Here is a 21,738-nt window from a genome sequence, read left to right on the forward strand (position 1 = left end):
CATTTTCTTGCCTATCTTAACTTGTGTTTCTATTCTGTTTTTTATGGCCGAAAAACATCAGCAAACAAAACACAGATGGTGATGTAGGGAGAAAACAGAAACAACTTATTATTGTCCAGGAAGAACATAAGCAAAGGTGCCGTGCCATTAGGCTGGATACATACAGTATGCTTAATAACTCTTGGTTCCTCTCACTCTCTTATCTGACTTGTGAATGGGTAGCCAAAATTCAGTCTAAAAAGTTTTGATGAATTTCCAGATGTGATGACTCTATCCAAAGAAATAATTATGAATATGAAACAAAGAACAATATAATTCTGAAGAGGTCCTTCAGAATTAGGGAGAAGCCTGCTTTTGAATTAAAGCATGGAGCCAAGCACAATGCTGTGGATAGCTGGTTGAGACAAGGGCAGCCTGAAAAGTAAGGAAAGGTATCCTAATCATTATGAGCAGATCCATCTGATTTCTTTTTTTGTTGTTGTTTGTGTGGTTGCTCCGCACTCCATTGAAATGCACTAAAAGCACCCTCCAAAACAGTGAGAAAGCTAGAGTGTTTTTTTCTGCTCAGAATGTTTTATGCCGCTCTAGGAAAAAGTAAAAAGGATGAAGGATGAAGGATAAAAAATGATACGATTTGTAAAATATAAAAACGAAAGGACAAGCAAGGAGGGTGAACTCGTGTGTGTATAGCGGGCTGGGAGGTCACAGCAGTGCATTCATTTTATAACATGCATCAGCATAGAACTTAATGTTCCCAGGTGGTTATTTATAGTGTTTGTTACTTCTTCCTGCCTGTCCTCGCTCTCTGCACTGGGATTAGCTGCTCATAGCCAAGTCAACTAGAGAGGGGGATTGCTGGGTTATCCAGTAGACCTGGAAAGGGGATAGAAGTTAGTGCTGTGCAAAATACTGGAGATGCATATACTGTTTTATAGACCAACGCTCTACGTGTAATACTTAACAGAATAATTATGCTTTCCCCAGTAATGCAGATTCATATAAAAACACATTTAAAAAATTTAAAATCCACCTAGGAAATATTTATGGATACAGAAAGACCCAGAGGAAAGCAAGCCAAACTAGAACTGTAGTGAGTGGGGAATGGCCTAGTAGTGATTCTAATAGTTGAGTTTCTTTTGTATAACTGTAGCTTTCCCCTTTGCTCATGCACTGTAAAAAGAAAAGAGCTTCATTTTAAGAAATGCAATGGAGCAAAATAGGCACATTATTTATTTGTCCTTCCTTTCTTCTGGCATCACACAATTTCTATTTGCAAAATCATATAATCGTAATGTCAGTGCTGATTAGCCATGTCCTCTCTAGAAGGCCCTCATTAGGCATTTTTGCCATAGAAATTAATTAAAGATGACCCTGATATTTATATGGAACTTGAATTCTAAATTCTAATGTTAGCTTATTTATTTATGCTTTATTAATGGGGAAGTGGGAAAGCTGCTGAGGAAGGGGCAAAGTTCTCCCAACCCTAGATAAAATGAAATTTGAATACCACAGGAACCAAGCCCCAAATGCAATACTTTCTTTAGTATTACAAAAGAAATAACATGGATGAACTGTATTTAAGGAACCATAAAATAATGTAGATCGAAAGGCCCACTTAGAGAATTCATTTTAGAATCTACAAAGTGTGGCTGCAACGTGTGGCTGCATGACATGACTGAGATTTTTCAATATTTTATTTATTTATTATTAAATTTGACAATTACCTTTATTTGCTGCCCATCTCTCTGTGGGGCTACTCTGGGCAGCTTACACAAGTAGAATATAAAATTATAAAAAATGTAAATAGAACTACTGTAAAACAATGAAACAATAAAAATAAATAATGAAAGTACAGCAATATGAATTAAAAAATGAGCCGGGAGAGAGCAGGATGAGCAAGGCGGGGAGGTGGGGTCTGCTATTGGTCTACATAGCCACCTCCTGTGTGGTACTCCCTTATTGGGTCCCCAGGCCAATGGGCAGAGCCAGGCTCTTATGGAGAAACAGGAAGATGGAGGCAGGCCTTACCCCAGGAGGCAGGGTGTCCAGAAGGCGGGTGCTAAGGCAGAGAAGATGCTCTTCTCCTTGATTCTGCCTGCCAGGGATACACAGCAAGCCTCCTTTGCTGGCACGAGCGGGATGGGCCTGTCCTAGTAGGATGAGACGGTTCATCAAGTAATCTGGACTCATGCCATGGTGGGCTTTAAAGGTCATAACCAACACCTTGAACTGACCTGGAAGCAAACTGGCAGCCAGTGCAGCTCATAGTGTAGCAGTGGAACATAGGACACTTTAGGGGCCCCAAAGACTGCTCACACTGCCACACTCTGCATTAGCTGAAGCTTCTGAATGCACTTCAGGGCTAGCCCCATGTAGAGCACATTGCAGTAGTCCAGACGAAAGATGACTAGGGCTTGAGTGACTGAGTGCAGGGAGTCCTGATCCAGGAAAGGCTGCAGCTGGTGCACAAACCGAAGTTGGGCAAAAGGCTCTCCTAGCCATGCCCACCATATGCTCTTCAAACAGAAGTATGCAACCTTTCATGACCATTTTTTCAACAGGCAATTTGCTAGTTAAGAGGTTTGGTCTTCTGTATTTTAGTGTGTACATGCTAATTTATATGACTGTAGCAACGATCAAGAGTATTTGTCAAAACATATTGTGAAATCATATGAAACTAATTGGTTTAATTGGTTATTTTCATTACATACATCTTTTATAAAGCTAAATTGGAAATAAATCTACGTTTTTATCAAAGACCATATAATGCCATTAAGTCATACTTGTGAATTGATTAGGAGAGGGTTCCCCAACCCCAGGGCTGTGGACCAGTACTGGGCCGCAGCATGCCAGCAAACCAGTCCACACAAACAAAGAAAGCCCCATCCACAGGATGCGGGCAGTACACCAAACCATGTCCCCTCAGGTCTGTGGAAAAACCTCTCTCTACGTAACCAGTCTCTGGTGCCCAAAAGCTGGGGACCTCTGGATTAGGAGTCTGTTGCTAACTGTGAATTGCAGTAGTCTAAGTGTGGTCCATAATATATACAGAACCAAAACTCTGTGGTTGAAATTTGTTCATATATTAAAGATGTATTAGAGAAAAAATATTTTTTAAAAAATAACCTGGTATTAACAGGTATCAATTAGCACATTTGTTTAGTTGATTTAAATACACATGTTCATATTTCTGGGAATATTTCTGGCTTTCTCTAAAGCCAGAGGGAGAAACAATAACATGGCTATATCCTGCTTTCATAAATTGAAGCCTATAAATTGAAGCCAACTCGTTGTGTTGTGGGTGTATATATAAATTTGGTTACTTCAACCATGCTTTGACATTTCCATTATTGTGCGTAGCAAAATGTTTTGCTACCTAACTAGAAACATCAAATGTCACCCACTGTCTGAAAGACACAATTACAATATTTCAGTATATACCTTTTTGTCTATCTGAAAATAAAATATGATGTGAATAAGGTAAAGAACATTTCAAGTTTTTCAAATACTCCCCAATTTGACAGCCTAATAATTTTGACCAATGTTGTTTAGATATTTATCCAGAGCATTTAGTTAGCCACCAAATCAAATAGTGTGACTCCAGATGGCATACAAATATCTTCTACAACAAACACAAAACAGTGGAAAACAACACACCACATTAGAAACCAATTAAAATAACAAAATAGTGGCTACAACTAAAATATACTGTAACTCATTCAATTGGAAGTCTATTCATTATGACCAAAAGACCTGGAGAAAGAGCCAGGCCATAGCTTCCAAAGGCAAGAAGGTTCAGGCCCAAACATATATTGGGGGAAGATTGTTCCAAAAGGCATATCCCAGCACTGAGAAACCATACTGCCAAGGTCCCAAAAGGTGAACTGGAGTGCACCCTCCCTGTTGGGGAGCCTTTAGGACAGGCAGGTACCCTTGGAGTAAGGAGTCCTACAAATACTCTGGAGTCCTATGCCATCTAGGGCTTTTCAGATGATAACCAGGACCTTAAATTGTGCCCAGAATCTAAAACACAGAGACTACACTCCATGTATCAGACCATTACGCTTTCACTCATATTTTACATCCTTCCTTTATTCTTAGTTTCACAGACTCAAAGATCTGGTCCTTTACTATTGACTCATCTGGCATTCCAAATCATAATCTTCCATATGCCTTACTATAGTCATCAATTGGTGGCCTCATATTGACTTGCATCATCTGGCATGACCAATTGAGGCTTTTACATAGTATTTTTTTTTTAGCAAGATAGAAGGAAGAGTTGTTTCCATATCATATGCTACGGAGAACTGATCAGTTTGGGCATATTGGGGGCAATATGTCACAGATGCAATCAATGCCTAATTGTGCTTTAAGCATCCTCCTGCTATTCTGTGCAATTCAGAATTTGAAACTACTTTTAGACAAAGAGACTGCTTACTCCCACCAAGTAGGAGGCCTGTGCAGAAGGTTGAGACACTTTTGGGATATGCTTTTAATATACCATATGAATATGGCGACAGACATATTGCCTAGAAAGTTCATTCCACCCTAAGGATGCAACATCAAGTTTTAAATATAAGGCATTAAAAGTACTAACGTTTGTCACTTATGGGAGGTGTGGCCTTGTACGCGTGGCACTACTCTTCCATGTCTTTGGCTCTACTCCTGGCTCTTGAGAAATACTCTCGGTTCTGAGAAAAGGCCGAAGCACCCATTTTGCAATGTTGCCATGGCAACGGGAACGGGATCGATAAAAACGAAGTCAGAGTGGCGCGAGGGTCCTATTTCTCTCCGTACCAGAGGTACGTTGCTCTATCTACTACCATATCTCTGAGAAAATTTCTTTCGTAATTTGCACTGATTTGAAAACGGGTAGGGTTGAAGAGGCGAATCCCGCTCGGGACTTCACAGATAGTTTGTGTGCTTCGGAAGTCTACGAGAGGCACTCTTATTATCTACCCTTTTCCTATATCTATCTTATACGGCAACAACCAACCCAGTCTCGTCTCGGGGGTAACGGAGGCTCCATCCACGTGGTCCGGGGAGGGGCGGGCACAAGCAGGTCCTGGACGTGATTGGTTGCGCGCTATCCCCCTCCCGCTTTCTCGCACAGCCCTTCAAGCGAAGAGACCAAAAGTGATTGAGCCCGCGTGGGTACCTGGGTCGCGGCTTTCCCACAATGGCGCCCAGCGGCGATTTAATGGGCACCGCTGAGGATGTTGCTGATCAGGTGAGGACCTCCCCCACCCCGAGGTTGAATGGTCTGGCCCGGTACTTCTTCCGCGAACGAGCCACAGCGAGGGGAACCGTACCATCTTTCCTCGGAGTAGGAGGGAGTGGTTGCATCACGCCCATTTCGCTGACCCTCCCCGTCGCTTCTTGCCCGCCTCGAGACTGACGGGCCGCGGTGTGCCACGCTTGCCGGCAGCGGGGATGGGAGCGGTGCAGACGCTTTCTGTGTGTAGGTTAGCGCAGCGTTTTCCAACCTTAGGAACTTGAAGATGCGTGGACTTCAACTCCCAGAATTCCCCAGCCAGCTATGCTGGCTGGGGAATTCTGGGAGTTGAAGTCCACGCATCTTCAAGTTCCTAAGGTTGGGAAACGCTGGGTTAGCTTACTTAACTGGCTGCCTGTCTGATGAGACGAAGCGCGCGATCTTGGCTGTTGAAGCGGGCATCCCTCATTTGAGAGTCCCTTCCTTCCTTCCAAGTCTCCTTCCTTTTTTTTTCGGAGTCACAGGTCGTAATCCCTTGGCGAGGCAGATGTAGGTGTGGAGCTTCTGGATCACTCTTATCGGAAAGGCCGAGAACAAGTTCGCCCAGTCGGGATCGAGTCCCACCAATGCTCTGCGGCGCGAGCCCGCACCGAGTCCCCGGTTTCCTTCCGGGTGTAATTTCAGGAGCTGCTTATCTCCTTTAAAGTCCTACGTAGCAACGCTCGGTTATTTACTCTCCCGAGAGTATATGCCCGTCCTGCCAGATCAGATAGGGCGGATGCGTTTATTTGATTTGTTTGTATCCCGCCTTTATTAATTTTTCAAGTAACTCAAAGCGCTAAACACCCGTTCCTCCTCCTATTTTCTCCATTACAACAACCTTGTGAGGTGGGTTGGGCGGAGATGACTGGCCCAAAGTCACCCAGCTGGCTTTCATGGTTAAGGCAGGACTAGAACTTGCTGTCTCCAAGTCCCTTCCCTGAAATCTTGCCATATAGTGGGGCCTGGGAAGTGTGCCTTTTCTGTGGTCCTTACCTTACAGATCACCTTTCCCTCCATTGTTCAGCAGGCCATCAAGACCTGGCTTTTTACCCAGGCCCTGGGATAGAATAAGGATATCTACAGCTGATTGTGGGACACCTCAACGGGTGACTGTGGTGCTGGGATTTTTTTTTTTATTTTATGGTTTATGATTTTGAAGTTATTGGGTTTTATTGTTGTGAGCTGCCCAGAGTTGTATGCAAATCTTTTAAATAAAAATAAATAAAATTATTCCAAAATGAGTAGATTTCAAAGTGTATTAGGACCATTATTTTGGTTGTCTTACAACTGCAGAGTAAGGCAGAACATTGATGCAGTAGGGTGCACAGGGGACTTAAAAAAAATTACTGCCTTCCTAAAGCTAAATGCACAACAGAGGTGAGACTTTCTAGCTTGTACCTCACCCAGCTGTTACGGTGTCTCCTTGACAGCTCTTGTGGTCTAGCCTATGCATTTGTCCTCTTTTGAGATAGATGCTGAGATTTTGCAAGGAATGCACTCGATACCTTATTTAGGCATTTTGTTTCAGCTGTTTATGAAATTCAGTGCTGGGACTAACTGATACTGTCAAAGAGTTGCAGTCTTGTGCTCAGCAGTAAAAAAAAACAGGTTCTGTGACACTTAAGAACTACAGAGCATCTTAAGTTAAAGCAATATATCCTTATATTTTTCATTCTGACTTTTACCTTTTTTCATGGCCTTCATGATATGAGCGAGAGCCATTTTGGTGTAGTGGCTATGACATCAGGCTAGATACGGGGAGACTGAATTCTAGTCCTGCTTTGAAGTGGGTGACCTTGGACCAGTCACACACACTGAGCCGTGGGAAGAAGCCAATGGCAAACAACTTCCAAAAGCTTGTCAACTGCAAGAACTGGTCTAAGCAATCACCAGGAATAACACTGACTTGAAAGCGTACATGTGCATACATATAAGTGTAGCAAAGGAGCTACCGCACAAGGTTGAGTTCAAGCTGCACCAGGATCATCTATCCTTGTCTTCTGCATTTGAGTTTAGACAATACTAAACTCATCTGTGCAGAAGTAATTCCATATACCACAACTGCAGGTTATTTCATAAATTTACTTTAAAGTGTGTGCTCAGTGGCAGGCACCCACTGTGTTTTTCCACTTTAATTACAGTGGGCATAGGAAAGTAAATTGCATAGGTAAGCATAGACTGGAATGCTTATTTACATCATTGATTATGAATATGGAGCCATGTAAGGTGGTTTCAGTTCTTCCAGATGAATCTGCAACTAAAGAATGTGATACTAATGTTTATATAAATCTGCTTTAAATTAGATATGTCAATCTACTCTCAGTTTTTTTAAAATATATCATTAAATAATATCTTTATAGATATGCACATAAGGTATTTTCACAGTGCAAGAGTTGTTCTCTTAATCTTTGGGGTGAACCTAGCTTGGAAGACAGATGCATTTAGTCAGCAGCATGAACAAAACATGCTATGTCCTGCCTTGGAGTCTTCTGGCAATCAGCACATTTTGAATATGAACAATTACAAGTTCTCTATGTTGTTTTAAAGCATATAATATAGGCCCCTCTTTAAAAAAATAAGCATACACAATACTAATGTAAGACTAGCATATAGGTAGAGTACAGGTATTCCTTGTTAATTAGAGTAAGGAATTTAAAGTATAAATATCCTTGATGATTTATGCTAACCAAGGCAGATGGCAAATACCATGCACAAAGATATTTATAGTGCTATTAAAACTATATTCTGCACTGAGTTCATACTCACATTATGGATAATTACTTTTGAGATCCTTGATAGAACAAAACAGACCATGTTAATCAGTAATTGGAAGAAGCTAATCTGAAAACACTGAATTTAGAAAGCAGTAAAAAAATCAAGATTTAAAGTAGTCTAATTATTAATTAGACAGCCATCGATTCCAAAGGTCAAGCTTCCAGGACTTACATGCTTTTTGTATTGGATATACATGTCTATCAACTGGATCTAAGAGCAATATAATACTCAGTATTAGAGCCAATTATGTATTGCAACTTATATCCAATAGATTGATCTGATCTGCATATACAGCTACAAATCTGTATCTGAGTTACTACACTTGGGGGATATTAAATCAATACTATAAACCAGCATGCAGAATTGCATTTAGGTCTAAATAAAGACATTAGGTTAATTAGTGCTCATATTTTGTAGGAAAGAAATACTGAAACAAGATGAAAAAGAAATAGCAAAAATCAGCTAGAGGGCATTGTTTTATTAATTGGCAACTTTAGTTGGAAACATTAAACTTGATGGAGGTTGAACTCACAGTATTTGCCTGGCTGATCCAACCTGGCAGGGTAGGAGTACTCTGGGTTCCTTCAGTTAAATAATGCCACCTATTGGTGCTCTGGAAGTGCGCTTTCTCCGTAGCAGCACCTGCCCTCTGTAATGAATTTTTCCCCCTCCAGATTTGAAATACCTCCACCCAGCTGATACTTAAGATCTGGCTTCTAGCTTTTGATGGATCGGCTTTTTTTTCTTTCCATCCAAATTTGATATCTCTGCAATCTTTGCTCCTTTTTCTTTGGTGTTGGTTTCTTGTTCTAAAGGTTTGTAATAATTTTTAACCATCCAGTATCAGGTAGATTATAAATTTAATAAATAAATATCATCATCATCATCTTGCTGATTGTGAAAATGAGCCAAAACACTGCCAGTAGATTTTGATCTTGTTTCTATTCATTTGCTCTCTGTTACGCCACCTCATTTTAAGCACACATTTTAGAAGAGACAAAAACATATTCAGGTGAAATTAAAAAAGAAGAAGAGTAGTTGGTAGCTTAGCTTTAGCTTGCTTCATTCAGCTGAGGTGTTGTGACCTTTTTCTAATCTTAATACTAAGTGACCTTGCATCAAGAGTAAAACTGTATTTTCTGCATGTATAAATTAAACCAGTGTAACTGTTTTTTAATCCTCAAATATCCAAAGATCCCTTGACCAACGTTTTGTTAAAATTGACTTCTCTTTTTATGACTTTCTAATGCTATTCCCCTCTCCTCTATTCTTCCTAGTTTTTGCGTGTGACAAAGCATGTACTACCTCATCTGGCTCACCTCTGCCTAATCAGCACATTTTTGGAAGATGGCATCCGAATGTGGTTCCAATGGAATGAGCAGCGGGACTACATCAATGTGTCTTGGGGAAGTGGTGTACTTTTAGCCACACTTTTTGTGTTAATCAATATGTGTGGACAGCTGGGTAAGAAGTCCTCTTTGGGGTGGGGGGTGGAGGTTTAGGAAGAACACTGACAGTGAGCTGGTATCCTCCATAGATTTAATGAAGAAATTGGAGCCAGGTTTGAATTGTTTTTCTGATTTTTTTAGAATGTATTTTGCTTGTGTCCAAGAACATCTCCCTGAATGTACACTAGACTGTTCTATCTTATCGCTGGTGAATTTTCATATCTTTATTTGTGAGACAACAGGATGAAACAAGAAGGCTTGGAAAAATTGTACTGGGAATAACAGTTAGAGGAATGAATTTACCCTCCCCTGCCTTGAGGCTGCATTCAGAAAAACCCAGTTTGCTAAAATAAATCAGTATTTTACTGTAATAGAATATTTACATGATTCATTTAAAATGTTAGAAAAACACTAAAGTGATGGATAGAGTGATGGGTATGAGAAAAAAAATGAGACACTATAAATCAGGGGTCTCCAACCCCCAGTCTGTGCACTGGTACCAGGCTGCGGCATGCCAACAACCGGTCCGCACAAACAAGCAAAGCCCCATCCGCGGGATGCAGGCAGCACACAAAACCATGCACCCTCCGATCCGTGGAAAAACCTCTGTCCACAGTCCCTGGTGCCCAAAAGGTTGGGGACCTCTGCTGTAAATAACCTCTGTATGTTATATTTTTCATTCATTTCTGTTACTGTTAGCAAAGGTACTTTTTTCCATTTTAACTTAGTGTGTGCTTGTCCTGGCTAGAAAATTTGTAACTCTGCATGCAGATAGTCCTAGCTTAACCACCCTAACGGGGATGAATTTCCATTGCTAAGTGAAGTGGTCCTTAGACTGAACATTGCATGATGGCACCATTTCATGACGACAAATCCCTTATTCTCAGTTGCAATCATTAAGCCAGGATAATGCCATTTTTAGGGTTAGGGTACTTTTTTCCTGCTGCACTCACCTCTACTTCAGTTAACTTCCACCTGCCTGCCTCCCCCCATCTCTTCCTTTTTGGCTACTCTGCCAACTACCCCGACCATCCACAGCTGATCTTTAGCCTGCCATCACTCCCTGCCCCGCCCCCTAGGCACCAGACTCCTGGCGGGCTTGCCTCATTACAGCAGTCTCAACCTACCACACATTTTCACGTGTGCACTTGGTCTGCCTGCCAGAGCTCTACACACCAGATGTGTCTCATTGCCTCCCTCCTCCTGTAAAGCCTCAGAAAGGGTCAGCAGCTTTCAAAGCCTGCTGCCCTATTCTCAAAGACCCCTTTCGCTGCACGCTCTGCAGTTCACATTGGAGAACTGGCCTCTGAGGCTTTGATGAGGTGTGGGTATGAGGTGTGGATATGAGAAAACCTGCCCACAGGCCCTCTGCTAACTCTGCACACAGCAGGAAAGCATGAAGCCCCAGCTGCCCCAGCCCAGCAGTGCAGCAACCACAGCTCAAGACAGTGGTGAGAAGCCCCAGCCCAGGGATCGGCAACCTTGGCTCTTTTATGACTCGCGGACTTCAATTCCCAGAATTCCTGAGCCAGCATAGCTGGCTCAGGGATTCTGGGAGTTGAAGTCCGCGAGTCATAAAAGAGCCAAGGTTGCCGACCCCTGCCCCAGCCATTCGAGCCCAGTGCAGCATGAAGATGCAGCCATCCTCACCACCTTGCACTCAGGTCCCTGACACCCTGTGCTCCGTCACCCCAGCTGACCTTCCAGGCTTCTTGCTCTCTCTGCTGTTGAGACACACCCAACCTGCTCTTCACAAGGCAGCTGCTGGCCATGCTTTCCTTCCAAGGTCTTGTGAGGAAACCCCGCTTGGGAAGAAGGCCTTGTGAGACCAGCCACTGCCTCATGAAGGGCCAGGACCGGTGTGGTTAGTCAGCAGAGGGAGCAAAAAGATGGTGACGGTTAACTGGGGGCATCAGAGTGGAGGGCAGAAGTGAGGGAGGAGATACACAGATAGAGGTGTTAAAACAACCCTGCCTACTGCCAAATGCCTGAATTTTGATCGTGTGACTGCAGGGACACTGCAATGGCAATACTTTGGGGACTGGGCATAACTGCCGTTTGTTCAGAGCCACCGTAGCTTTTAGTGGTCACTGAATAAATGGTTGTTAAGAAGGACTATCTGTATTGTTCACACTTAGTATCACTAAGTGAATTACTCCAAAATATCAGAACAAGACTGCAGTCTTTAATTGAACTCAAAACTGTACTCCAGCATGAAGTTTTATTGCAGAAAGTTGGATTAAATTAAGTTGTCCCTAGGTTAAAAAAAATCATACGGGTTTCTTTGAAGGTTAATAAACTAAGGATAACTCCATATTTATTCTTGAATTTTCAGCAAAAAAAGAATAGTAAAAGAGATCAAAATTTCCTTGAGTCACATATAATTCTGAATCCATGCTCTTGTAGGAGCTGTTTGCCTTTGCCTTCTAGGATGTTTTTCCTAGTGTAGTCAAGTTCTCTAACGCACCCCTTCCAAGTCCTAATCATAGTCAGATTGATTAGTACTTAAGCACTGATTATGTAGTTTTCTAGATCTGGTAGGTGCTGCTATAATAGTCTCTAATATCATCTAAAAAATAGAAAAAGAAGAACCCCTGATGTATCTGTGTGTACTTACTACGGTACATATAGTACAGGCAGTCCTTGTTTTACAATTGTTTAATGACCATTCAAAGTTATGATGATGATGAAAAAAGTGACTTACAACTGATCCTCAGGCTTAAAACTGTTGTGTCCTCAGGATCATGTGATCAAAATTTGGGTGCTTGGCAACCTTCATGTATTTATGATGGTTGCAGAGTCCCGGTGTAACCTGATTTCCATTTAAAACCGCCCTTAGGGGCTTCTAACAAACAAAGTCAGTTGGACAACTGTGTTTCCTTAGTAACCATGTGATTCACTTAATGACCACAGCAAAAAAAGCTTGTAACATCAGGTGCGAATCACCAAACCGTGCCATCCCTTAACAATGGAAGTTCTCCCAACAGTGGTTGTAAGTTGAGGACTATCTGTAGATGGTTCATAAGTCAATATGAAACAAAATCAATGTGAGAAGATAAATTATTTGTATATTTTTAAAGGCAAAAATATTAATAGAGCTATTTAAGGCTAAATATTGGAAAGTAGCATGACAAAGATAGTTTCTGTATTTTATTTTCATGGAGCCTTTGTTTCCTGTTACCAAAGTTAATCCTTTTTCTCTTTTAGCTGGGTGTGTGCTTGTCCTAGCAAGAAAGTTTGTTCCTTATGCATGCTTTGGCCTATTTGGAATTATTTTTATGCAGGTAAGTTGAAAATTACACAGAATAATATCCAAATCCCACAGCCAGAATGTATGCTGCAATTCATTCAAAGAATTTAGTCTATATTTCATAATCATATTAGTTTAATATATACAGGACTCATAAAGATTTTTATATGTATTGTGAAAAACTATAATATTACAGCTGTCTGTATAATTATTACTAGAAACATATAATAATGATGATGATGATGATGATGACGATGATGTTGGAAGGGACCTTGGAGGTCATCTAGTCCAATCCCCTGCTCAGGCAGGAAACCCTATACCATTTCAGACAAATGGCTGTCCAGTCTCTTCTTAAAAACTTCCAGTGTTGGAACATTACCAACTAACTTTGGTTAATACATATTAAATAAGCAACTGACAATGTTTTTTCCTTCAAGCTTCTGGGTATTTTTTGGGGGGAGAATGTCTTTTAATGATGATGATGATAATATAATAATAATAATAATAATAATAATAATAATAATAATAATAATAATAATAATAATAATAATTAATAATAATAACAACAACAACAATAATAACAATAATAATAATAATAATAATTAGAAGTTGGAAGGGACCTTGGAGGTCGTCTAGTCCAACCCCCTGCTCAGGCAGGATTCTAGTGATTGTCACCACGTTATTCTGAGCTATTCTGCTTTCATCACAGATTTATCTGAGAAATAATAAAGTAATGTCAGAAATATTGTGCAAAGCAATATGCTGCTAGAAACTGGATATAACTTTGCTAGTCCTCTTTTTATGAGTACACAGCTCAAAAAGAAGAGGATTTCTAAGTTGTGGAAATAAAAGGCCACTGATTGCAAAGGAGAGCATGGGGTACAGTGTTTGTATGCTAAGTTAAAATATGTAAGGTAAAAACAGAAGGGTCTCTTGTACAATAGCAGTAGCTAGAAAAAGCAGTGTCTTGAAGATGGTACCACCTGCAATTGCTTTTGTGAACAGAGCATTTTGTTCTTACCTTGCACACATTTGATCTGCACGTACCATTTAGGATGATGCTTGCTAGCTCTTATGTTTCATTGTTCTTTGTCCCATGAAAATTTACCAGAATCGAATAAATCCCATTATCTTTAGGACAGCATCAGGCTCACTATTATTAGCAGATTATTATCACAGCCTTTTTGAATTTCTCATACCTTGATACTAATGTAGTTTTTTGCACTAGTCTTTTAGTCTAATTTTAAATTTCCCAGGAAAGCACTTCAGAAATTTCAAATTCTGTTAACTGAAAACAATGCTTGTATAAAACCAATGTCTCATACTGGGATGTATTTATAAATCATTGCTGAAGTATGATACAGAGGGAGAACAAATTAAAAACTATCATAAAATGGATGCAAAATTTGAGAGAAATAATTACAATGGACCAATAGGAAGAGCTATGGAAAAAATATTAAAATTTATTCCAACCTACAATTTAAGGGAAAATTGGCACAAAATGTTCTACAGATAGTTTGTAATATTGTCAGTGATTGCCAACATAGATAAAGCAGAAAGCCACAAATGTTGGAAATGCCATAATACAACAGATTGTTTTATCACATGAGACAGTCATGCAAAAAAAATACCAAAAAGTATTGGAAAGTAATGCATGAAAAAATAGTAAAAAAACAGATGTTTCTACTAGCATAATCCTAAAAAACATACATAAAATTATTTAGCAAGATATATTTTGACCACAGAAAGAATAAGCCTAGCATAATATTGGAAAACAGATATCTTGGCTATGGTATTGGATTGGGATACTAACGTTGGAGAATATGCTGCAATGGCAAAATTGCCATTATATATCCACAATATAAGTTTACAGATACTTTACAGAGCAAAGCAGACTTAAATATCTGGAATACCTTTTTTAGGATTTAAACAGGATCTAAAAACAATTACTAATGCTTGATATATAAAGTTCAAATATCTAAACAAAGTATGATAGTTGGCAGGAAAAAGGGAAGAGAAGGGAAGATGCAATTCACTTTTTCTTTCTATGATTTTTTTGTTTTTTCATTTAAACAGTATTTTTGTGTCATCCTCCTTTTTTCTCTCTGCTTTTTTGCATTCAGTTTGCTTTTTCATACTCTTTGTATTTCAACACTTTAATAATGTATTAAAAATGATTTCCTAAAAAAAAAATGTAGTGTAACGGTGATGGTGTTGCACCAGCTGTTTGGGAACCTGGGTTCTACTGTCCAAACCTAGATGGAGGAATGAAACCATGTTAGCTATCACTTCTCCTCATTTAAGGTGGCTACAAATTGAAAATCTCCCACTCAGTTACCTCCCATTGTGGCAGGGTTATTTAAGGAGTAGCTCTCCCAACGGCTTTTGATTGAGCTACTGTGCTTTTTCTGATTATTTAGAAAAAATAGGGGGATGCCAGTTTATTAGTCATTCCAAGGATGACTGAGTCCCCAGCTGAAGATGAAAGAACCAAACCTAAATCACAGATATGTTGTACGAATGTGTCCAGTTTACATGCATACTGTTACTTTAACAAGGAAAAATGGTTCCTATCCCAAAAGTGAATAGCTGAAAACCTGCAATAATAGTTCGTGGTTATTCAGCCAAAATGGTAATTGATGTCCACATACTATCTCCCAGCATCTGTTTGTTTTTCAGACAATTGCCTACAGTATTTTATGGGACCTCAAGTTCTTAATGAGGTAAGTGAAGCCCTAACGCACTATCTGTTATATCTTCCCAAGGAAAACAAGCTAGATATTTTGGCAAAGATTCCCCATCCATGTATTCATATAAAGCAAGGGTGCTAATTTTAATTAATGTTAAAAAAATGTATTTAAATGTATTTTAAACTTATGCCCGAGAAGACCCTTGTTGCCAGACTGGTGTCAGAAACAAATTACTGTGAACTGAATGGGAGGAGAGATGGATTGGCCTAGCCCAGGGGTCGGCAACCTCGGCTCTTTTATGACTCGTGGACTTCAACTCCCAGAATTCCTGAGCCAGCATAGGGAGTTGAAGTCCACGAGTCATAAAAGAGCCGAGGTTGCCGACCCCTGGCCTAGCCCCAAGATAGCAGTTTAGTGATACACAGCTCAATAACAGATTGTGATTTTTGCTCTTCAAAAGATTTCCTCTAGAACAGGGGTGTCAAACTGCTGGCCCGTGGGCTGGATGTGTCACATAAAAGTCATGCCCACCCCATTGCCGGCAATGGAGAAAAAGCTCCGATACGTTACACGACGTCCCGAGTTTGACATGTCTGCTCTAGAAGCTCCTAGCTAAATTCTGCTTCAGTATCCTTCATTTAGCACTCTTGAATTAAATTTGTCTTTATGAGCCCTGCCTTTAAGAGCCTCAGCCAGTAAAGTTGGCTGAGGAATTCTGGGAGTTGAAATCCACCAGTCTAAAAGTTGCCCAGGTTGGAGACCCCTGCATGAAGGAGATTATTGACCAAACTCCTGAAAGGCTATGTTATGGTTTCCCATTCTGCTTTCTGTTATGGTGACTGGTCCAAATGAAACCATCTGAGTCAGTTGTAAGCCAGGATGGCAGGAGATTTGCTAACCAGAGTCTTTTGACACAATAGTCTTCAGGGCCATCATAATAAATGTCCAGGGCTATTCAGAAACATCAGAATCCCAATAAGCATCCTTCTAAGGACTTGTAAGTGATTAATCGGAGGCATCCATTATTGAAAAGTTTCCCCATTGCTTGGCTAAATCAAGTCAGTGGTTGCCAGAAAAGAACGTATTCTCCTTGGATTTCTATAGTTAGAAAGTGGGGATACCCATAATGCTTCAGCAGACTTAGAAGTGAATGGGCATCTAACACTCAGGGAGAAAGAAAAAGGAAGAGAGCTAGATCTTCTTGTCCAGCTTTCAAGAAATATTTACGTATTAAGTATGTGATAGTTTTGCTGATTCCCAGAACGGAATTCTTAGCCGTAATACCATCTAGCATGCTGGCCACATGATTGTGGAAATGTTTTTGGACAGTGCTCGCTCAATGGCTTTCAAGCAGACATGAGCACTGCCCCCTATATTCGGCAACGACAAGCGGAGTAAAATCTGCAGGAGCTCCTTTACCTTTTTCTTTATACCATCTAGGCCAGAATTATACATTTTACTTAATGATATGTGCTACATAGCAAAAAAAAAAAGTCAAATCCTTCGCACTAAATATTACAAGGTTGGGAAGTAATAAAAAGTTACTAGGGAAAGTCTAGATGCCAGATATTACTTCGACAAAAATTATGACATTTGATATTTCCATTCTGGCCTGCAGAATGATACTAGGTCTCTCTCTCCCCCCACCCCCTTTCCTGTTTGTAGGAATTTGGCTCTTGGGGGTGGATTGCTTTTGTTACTTGCAGAATCTCGCTCTGAGGGGAAATCTATGTTTGCTGGAGTTCCTACGGTGGATGATATCTCACCACGGCAGTACATGCAACTTGGTGGCCGGTTACTCCTTGTTCTCATGTTCATGACTCTCCTGCATTTTGAACTCAGTCCTTTCACTGTGAGTGGCATGTAATTTTTTTCATTTTCTGTCTAAGGAATTGTCAGGTAGTTTATGCTTCAAGTATGTGGTTACAATCATTTGTTCAGCCAAATAACATGGCCAAAGGGACTTACCGGTCCTCAAAAGTTGCAATTCCTCCCTCCCGGTGATCATGTGAACGAAATTCAGACACTTGCAGTATCCATCTTTGCTTGGATAAAACTCCCCTCATCCCATTTTTTCCTCATTCACAGGCATTGCGCTCTTCTTCCCCTTTACTCGCTCTCACCCATCAGCTCCCTCCTTTTGTGGTCTCCCCTGGATTTAAACATGCGTACCTCAGGGTCTCTTTCCCTGCCGTCCCTGCAATCACACCAACACATCCTAGACTCTTTCCCTGTCTTCCCTGCATTTGCACGCACGCACGCACAGACATGCACTCCACACCCTCTTTCTCTGGCTTCCCCATGCTCTTAGCTCACTGGAGTACGCAGCCTGCGCCAAGCCTCCCAGGGCCTCAACCCAACCCTCATCTGAGGCTCCTTTCACTTCCTGCTTAATGACCCACATGTCGGGATTTTCTAGGTTGCCATTGCTAAGCAATGCAGTCACGTGATGTCACACTTCATTACCACATCACTTAGTGAGGACAATCCTGGCCCCAGTTGCCATCATAACTTGAGGATGACCCGTGCTGGCAATCCAGAACTTACAACTGTTTGTTGAGTGATCATTCAGAGTTACAACAGCACTGAAAAAAGTGACTTATGACCATTTTTCACACAACCATTGCAGCATCCCTATGGTCACGAGCAAAATTTGGGCACCTGGCATGTGTTACAATGGTTGCAGCATCCTGGGGTCATGTGATCACCATTTGTAACTTTCCCAGATGGCTTCCAACAAGCAAAGCCAATGGGGGAATCCAGATTTGCTTAATGACCACGTGATTTACTTAATAGCCGCAGTGAATCGTATAAGTATCGTAGCAAAAAAAATTGTAAAATGGGGCAAAACTCACTTACCAACCGGCTTAGCAACATAAATTTTGGGCTCAATTATGGTCTTAGCTTCCTCAAGATTAAACCCGATAATTAATTGGGTATTTCAGTTTTAAACAAGTCTTCTCAGCCAATGAATTGCAACTGCTGACTGGTTTGTAAGTCCAGGCTGCTGCAATTTCAGTAGTGAAGAAATACATGGAATGGAAGAAACTTTTATAACAGGGGTCCCCAACCACTGGGCAGCGACCCACTACTGGGTTACGGCCCATTAAGAACCAGGCTGTGCATTGGCGTGAGCTGCTTGCACAGAACCATCCCTTCTCCCTCACTGATTTTCCAAACCGGAAAACAACAGCCATAGCACTTACATACCACTTCACAGTGCTTTACAGCAGGGCTTTTCAACCAGTGGTACAGGTACCACCTGTGGTACATTGGCACCTGGCAGGTGGTACGTGACCATCCTAGAAAAGTGGTAGCTGGGGGGAATTGAGCTGAACAGGTGGCAGCACCACACAAGCTTGAGCGAGAGATGGCTGGAGCTGCAGGGCTGTCAGGGCTCAGTGGAAGCACCAGGATCAGCGCTTCTTTTGGGCTGTCAGGGCACAGTGGAAGTTCAAGGCTCCAGCTGGAGCTCGGCACTGATCCTGGCACTTCTGCTGAGCCCAGAAGAAGTGCCGATCAGCTGGAATGCGTCTCCAGGGTCTTGTGATTTACATTCAGATGCTTGGCAACTGATTCATATTTACGATGGTCACAGTGTCCCAGGGTCATATGAAGTGACCAAAACCTACTGCAACCACCCAGCAGACAGGGGGAATAAAAACCAAACACCCCCCACCCCACCCCCACTGCCAATCCTCAACAGAAATGCTCACAACAGTGAAAACCTCAGACAGGAGGAAGAGCACCACCAGGCAGGCAGGCAGGCAGGTGTCTTGCTTGGCTGTGGCTTTTTTCACTGCCATTGTATCTTTGAACAGTCACTAAACGAACTGTTGTAAGTCGAGGACTTCATCACTTTTTTCCTTTTGGGGGGGGTCATCAAATTTTTGACACCTTGCTAGGTGACTGGTGGTACTCGGATGTTGCCATATCCTAAAAGTGGTACAATGGGTGAAAAGGTTGAAAAGCCCTCTCAAAGCAGTTTACAGAGTCAGCATATTGCCCCCAACAATCTGGGTCTCCATTTTACCCAACTGGGAAGGATGGAAGACTGAGTCAACCTTGAGCCGGTCAGGATCGAATTCCTGGCAGTTGGCAAAATTAGCCTGATACTGCATTTTAACCACTGCGCCACCACGGCTCACAGAAAGGCTAAGGACCACTGTTCTAGAACTTAAACTCCATCTGAATTTTGGTCCTATCCTATGACTCTTGCTAAAACATCCTTAGCATTCATTATTTCTTCCCAAGGACTATTTGTTCTCTGGATTCATCATCACATGTTGCTGCCAGTACACAATTTCAGAACCTTATAAAAATAATGAAACAGATATCAATATTTATAAATGTATTTTAAAGCATCTAAATTTCAAAATTAGAACCACTGCATTACACTTTGCCGTTCTGAACGTTTACAGCAAAACCATTGTAAATCATCTGAAATTTTAAAAAATACATATTTTGTGCATAATATAGAACAATAAGGAGTGACAGGATTTATTTTATATTTTAGTTTTGTTTTTAATACATTTCAGGCAAATTGAAATACTGAAATTGTATCTTTTGAATCTGGAAAAAAATTGCCATTAAGGCAAGATGCTGTACGGAGCTAATATACTGCATTTGTCCTTTCCTTTCCCAGATTTTCCAGGATATTTTTGGCATGGCTCTTATCATTTTGGTAGCCATTGGCTTCAAGACCAAGCTTGCTGCTCTTACTCTGGTCATCTGGCTTTTCATCATCAACCTGATCCAGAATGCCTTCTGGCACATCTCCAGCTACAGCCCCCTTCATGATTTCCTCAAGTATGACTTTTTCCAGACCATGTCTGTCATAGGTGGCCTGCTGCTTGTTGTGGCGTTAGGACCTGGGGGAGTTTCCATGGATGAGCATAAGAAGAAATGGTGAAGATGGACTCTAGGGTTTAGTGGCAGGAGAGGGAGGGAGGGTTGGGAAGAAAAAGGGAGAGGGGATAAACTACTGCTTTTACAACCTGTGTAATCTTTGACTCTCTTGAGATTTATCATAATTCACGGTTGCCTTATCAGGGTAGGAAAGCTTTTGTTTTCCGCCCTGTTTGAGACATGTAAATTAAAATCAAATTATATATGCATATGTATTGATCTCATGGTTTTTAAAATTTCCACCTTCAAAATCCCACGACTTCCTAAAGCATTGATTTTTTTTAAAAATCTTCTAATGGAAAAGTTTGATGTAAGAAAATGTAAAGAAGAGCAAAAAAAAAAATCTAATAAAATTACTTCCCATTTTCTTTGCAGCAGTTACAAACATAACAATTATCAAGTCTCTCATATTATATATCATAATTCCCACTTTCCATAAAAAAGCTGATAACACTAAATAATCAAATAATAACACAGATTATGAATATTTTGTTTTGGGTAAGCAGCTTTAGGTAAAGCACAGAAACAGTAAGTCATACAGACAGTCCTTGGTTAACAACAACTGCCTTGTTCAGTGATTGTTTGAAACTACAACTCTGAAAAACTAGATTTACAACTGGTCCTTGAATTCACAACTGTGACAGCTCTGGCATTTGCCTAAGATGAAATGAAGCACAGCAAGCAGACTGGACTATCTTGTTTGAGCCAGCGGAGCGAGAGGAATGTAACTCCAGATGCAGATGAGGATGACAAAATCCATTCCTTGTGCTCCTGATCAGCCTGGTGTGGCAAGCTGGAAATATGGATCAGCACTCATTCAAACAACACTTGTAAAAGCATTGAAAAAACAAGAGATTATACCATATTATTCAAATATCTCTTCGCACAGGGAAAATTAAAAATGACGCAAGTGATTTTTACTGTTTTTGGATTTGAGTTAAAAGTTAAAGCAGTAATGGAATGATAAATTTTAAGTTGTTGAAATAACTGCAGTTATGTGGGAATAGTAAAACATGGAGGCACTTTTTTATATCTGCTGTAGTACCATCTGTTATTTTAATTTTCTGTATGTTTTCAGAATACAGATAGAACAGTGCATGACTATACCTGCATTTGTTGCATTAGGTTAACATATAATCATATAAAGGTAAGGGTTCCCCTGCACATGCGTGCTAGTCGTTTCCGACTCTAGGGGCCGGTGCTCATCTCTGTTTCAAAGCCGAAGAGCCAGTGCTTGTCCGAAGACGTCTCCATGGTCATGTGGCCGGCATGACTAGACGCCAAAGGCGCACGGAACGCTGTTACCTTCCCACCGTAGTGGTCCCTATTTTTCTACTTGCTTTTTTTTTACGTACTTTCAAACTGCTAGGTTGGCAGAAGCTGGGACGAGTAACAGGCACTCACTCTGTT

At 40.9% G+C, this 21,738-nt stretch overlaps 1 protein-coding gene across 1 annotated transcript; it reads left to right on the forward strand.

The window, feature by feature from the left end:
* The first annotated feature begins 5,091 nt into the window (after window positions 1-5,091).
* On the forward strand, window positions 5,092-20,721 carry LOC310636574 (surfeit locus protein 4-like). Its single transcript, XM_083356521.1, has 6 exons — window positions 5,092-5,230; window positions 9,310-9,496; window positions 12,688-12,764; window positions 15,410-15,453; window positions 17,086-17,272; window positions 20,066-20,721. Exons 1-6 carry the CDS (start codon window positions 5,180-5,182, stop codon window positions 20,330-20,332), a joined length of 813 nt encoding a protein of 270 aa, XP_083212647.1. The 5' UTR covers window positions 5,092-5,179; the 3' UTR covers window positions 20,333-20,721.
* The last annotated feature ends 1,017 nt before the right edge of the window (window positions 20,722-21,738 follow it).

This window comes from Vipera ursinii (genome assembly GCF_947247035.1).
Source record: "Vipera ursinii genome assembly, chromosome: 2".
NCBI lineage: Eukaryota > Metazoa > Chordata > Lepidosauria > Squamata > Viperidae > Vipera > Vipera ursinii.

Bases quoted from the DNA above. Each gene is read 5' to 3' on its own strand.
- LOC310636574 (XM_083356521.1), top strand. From the start codon at position 5,180: ATGGCGCCCAGCGGCGATTTAATGGGCACCGCTGAGGATGTTGCTGAT. The intron at 12,765-15,409 runs GTAAGTTGAAAA...TTTGTTTTTCAG, and splicing joins TTGGAATTATTTTTATGCAG to ACAATTGCCTACAGTATTTT. The intron at 15,454-17,085 runs GTAAGTGAAGCC...TCCTGTTTGTAG, and splicing joins GACCTCAAGTTCTTAATGAG to GAATTTGGCTCTTGGGGGTG.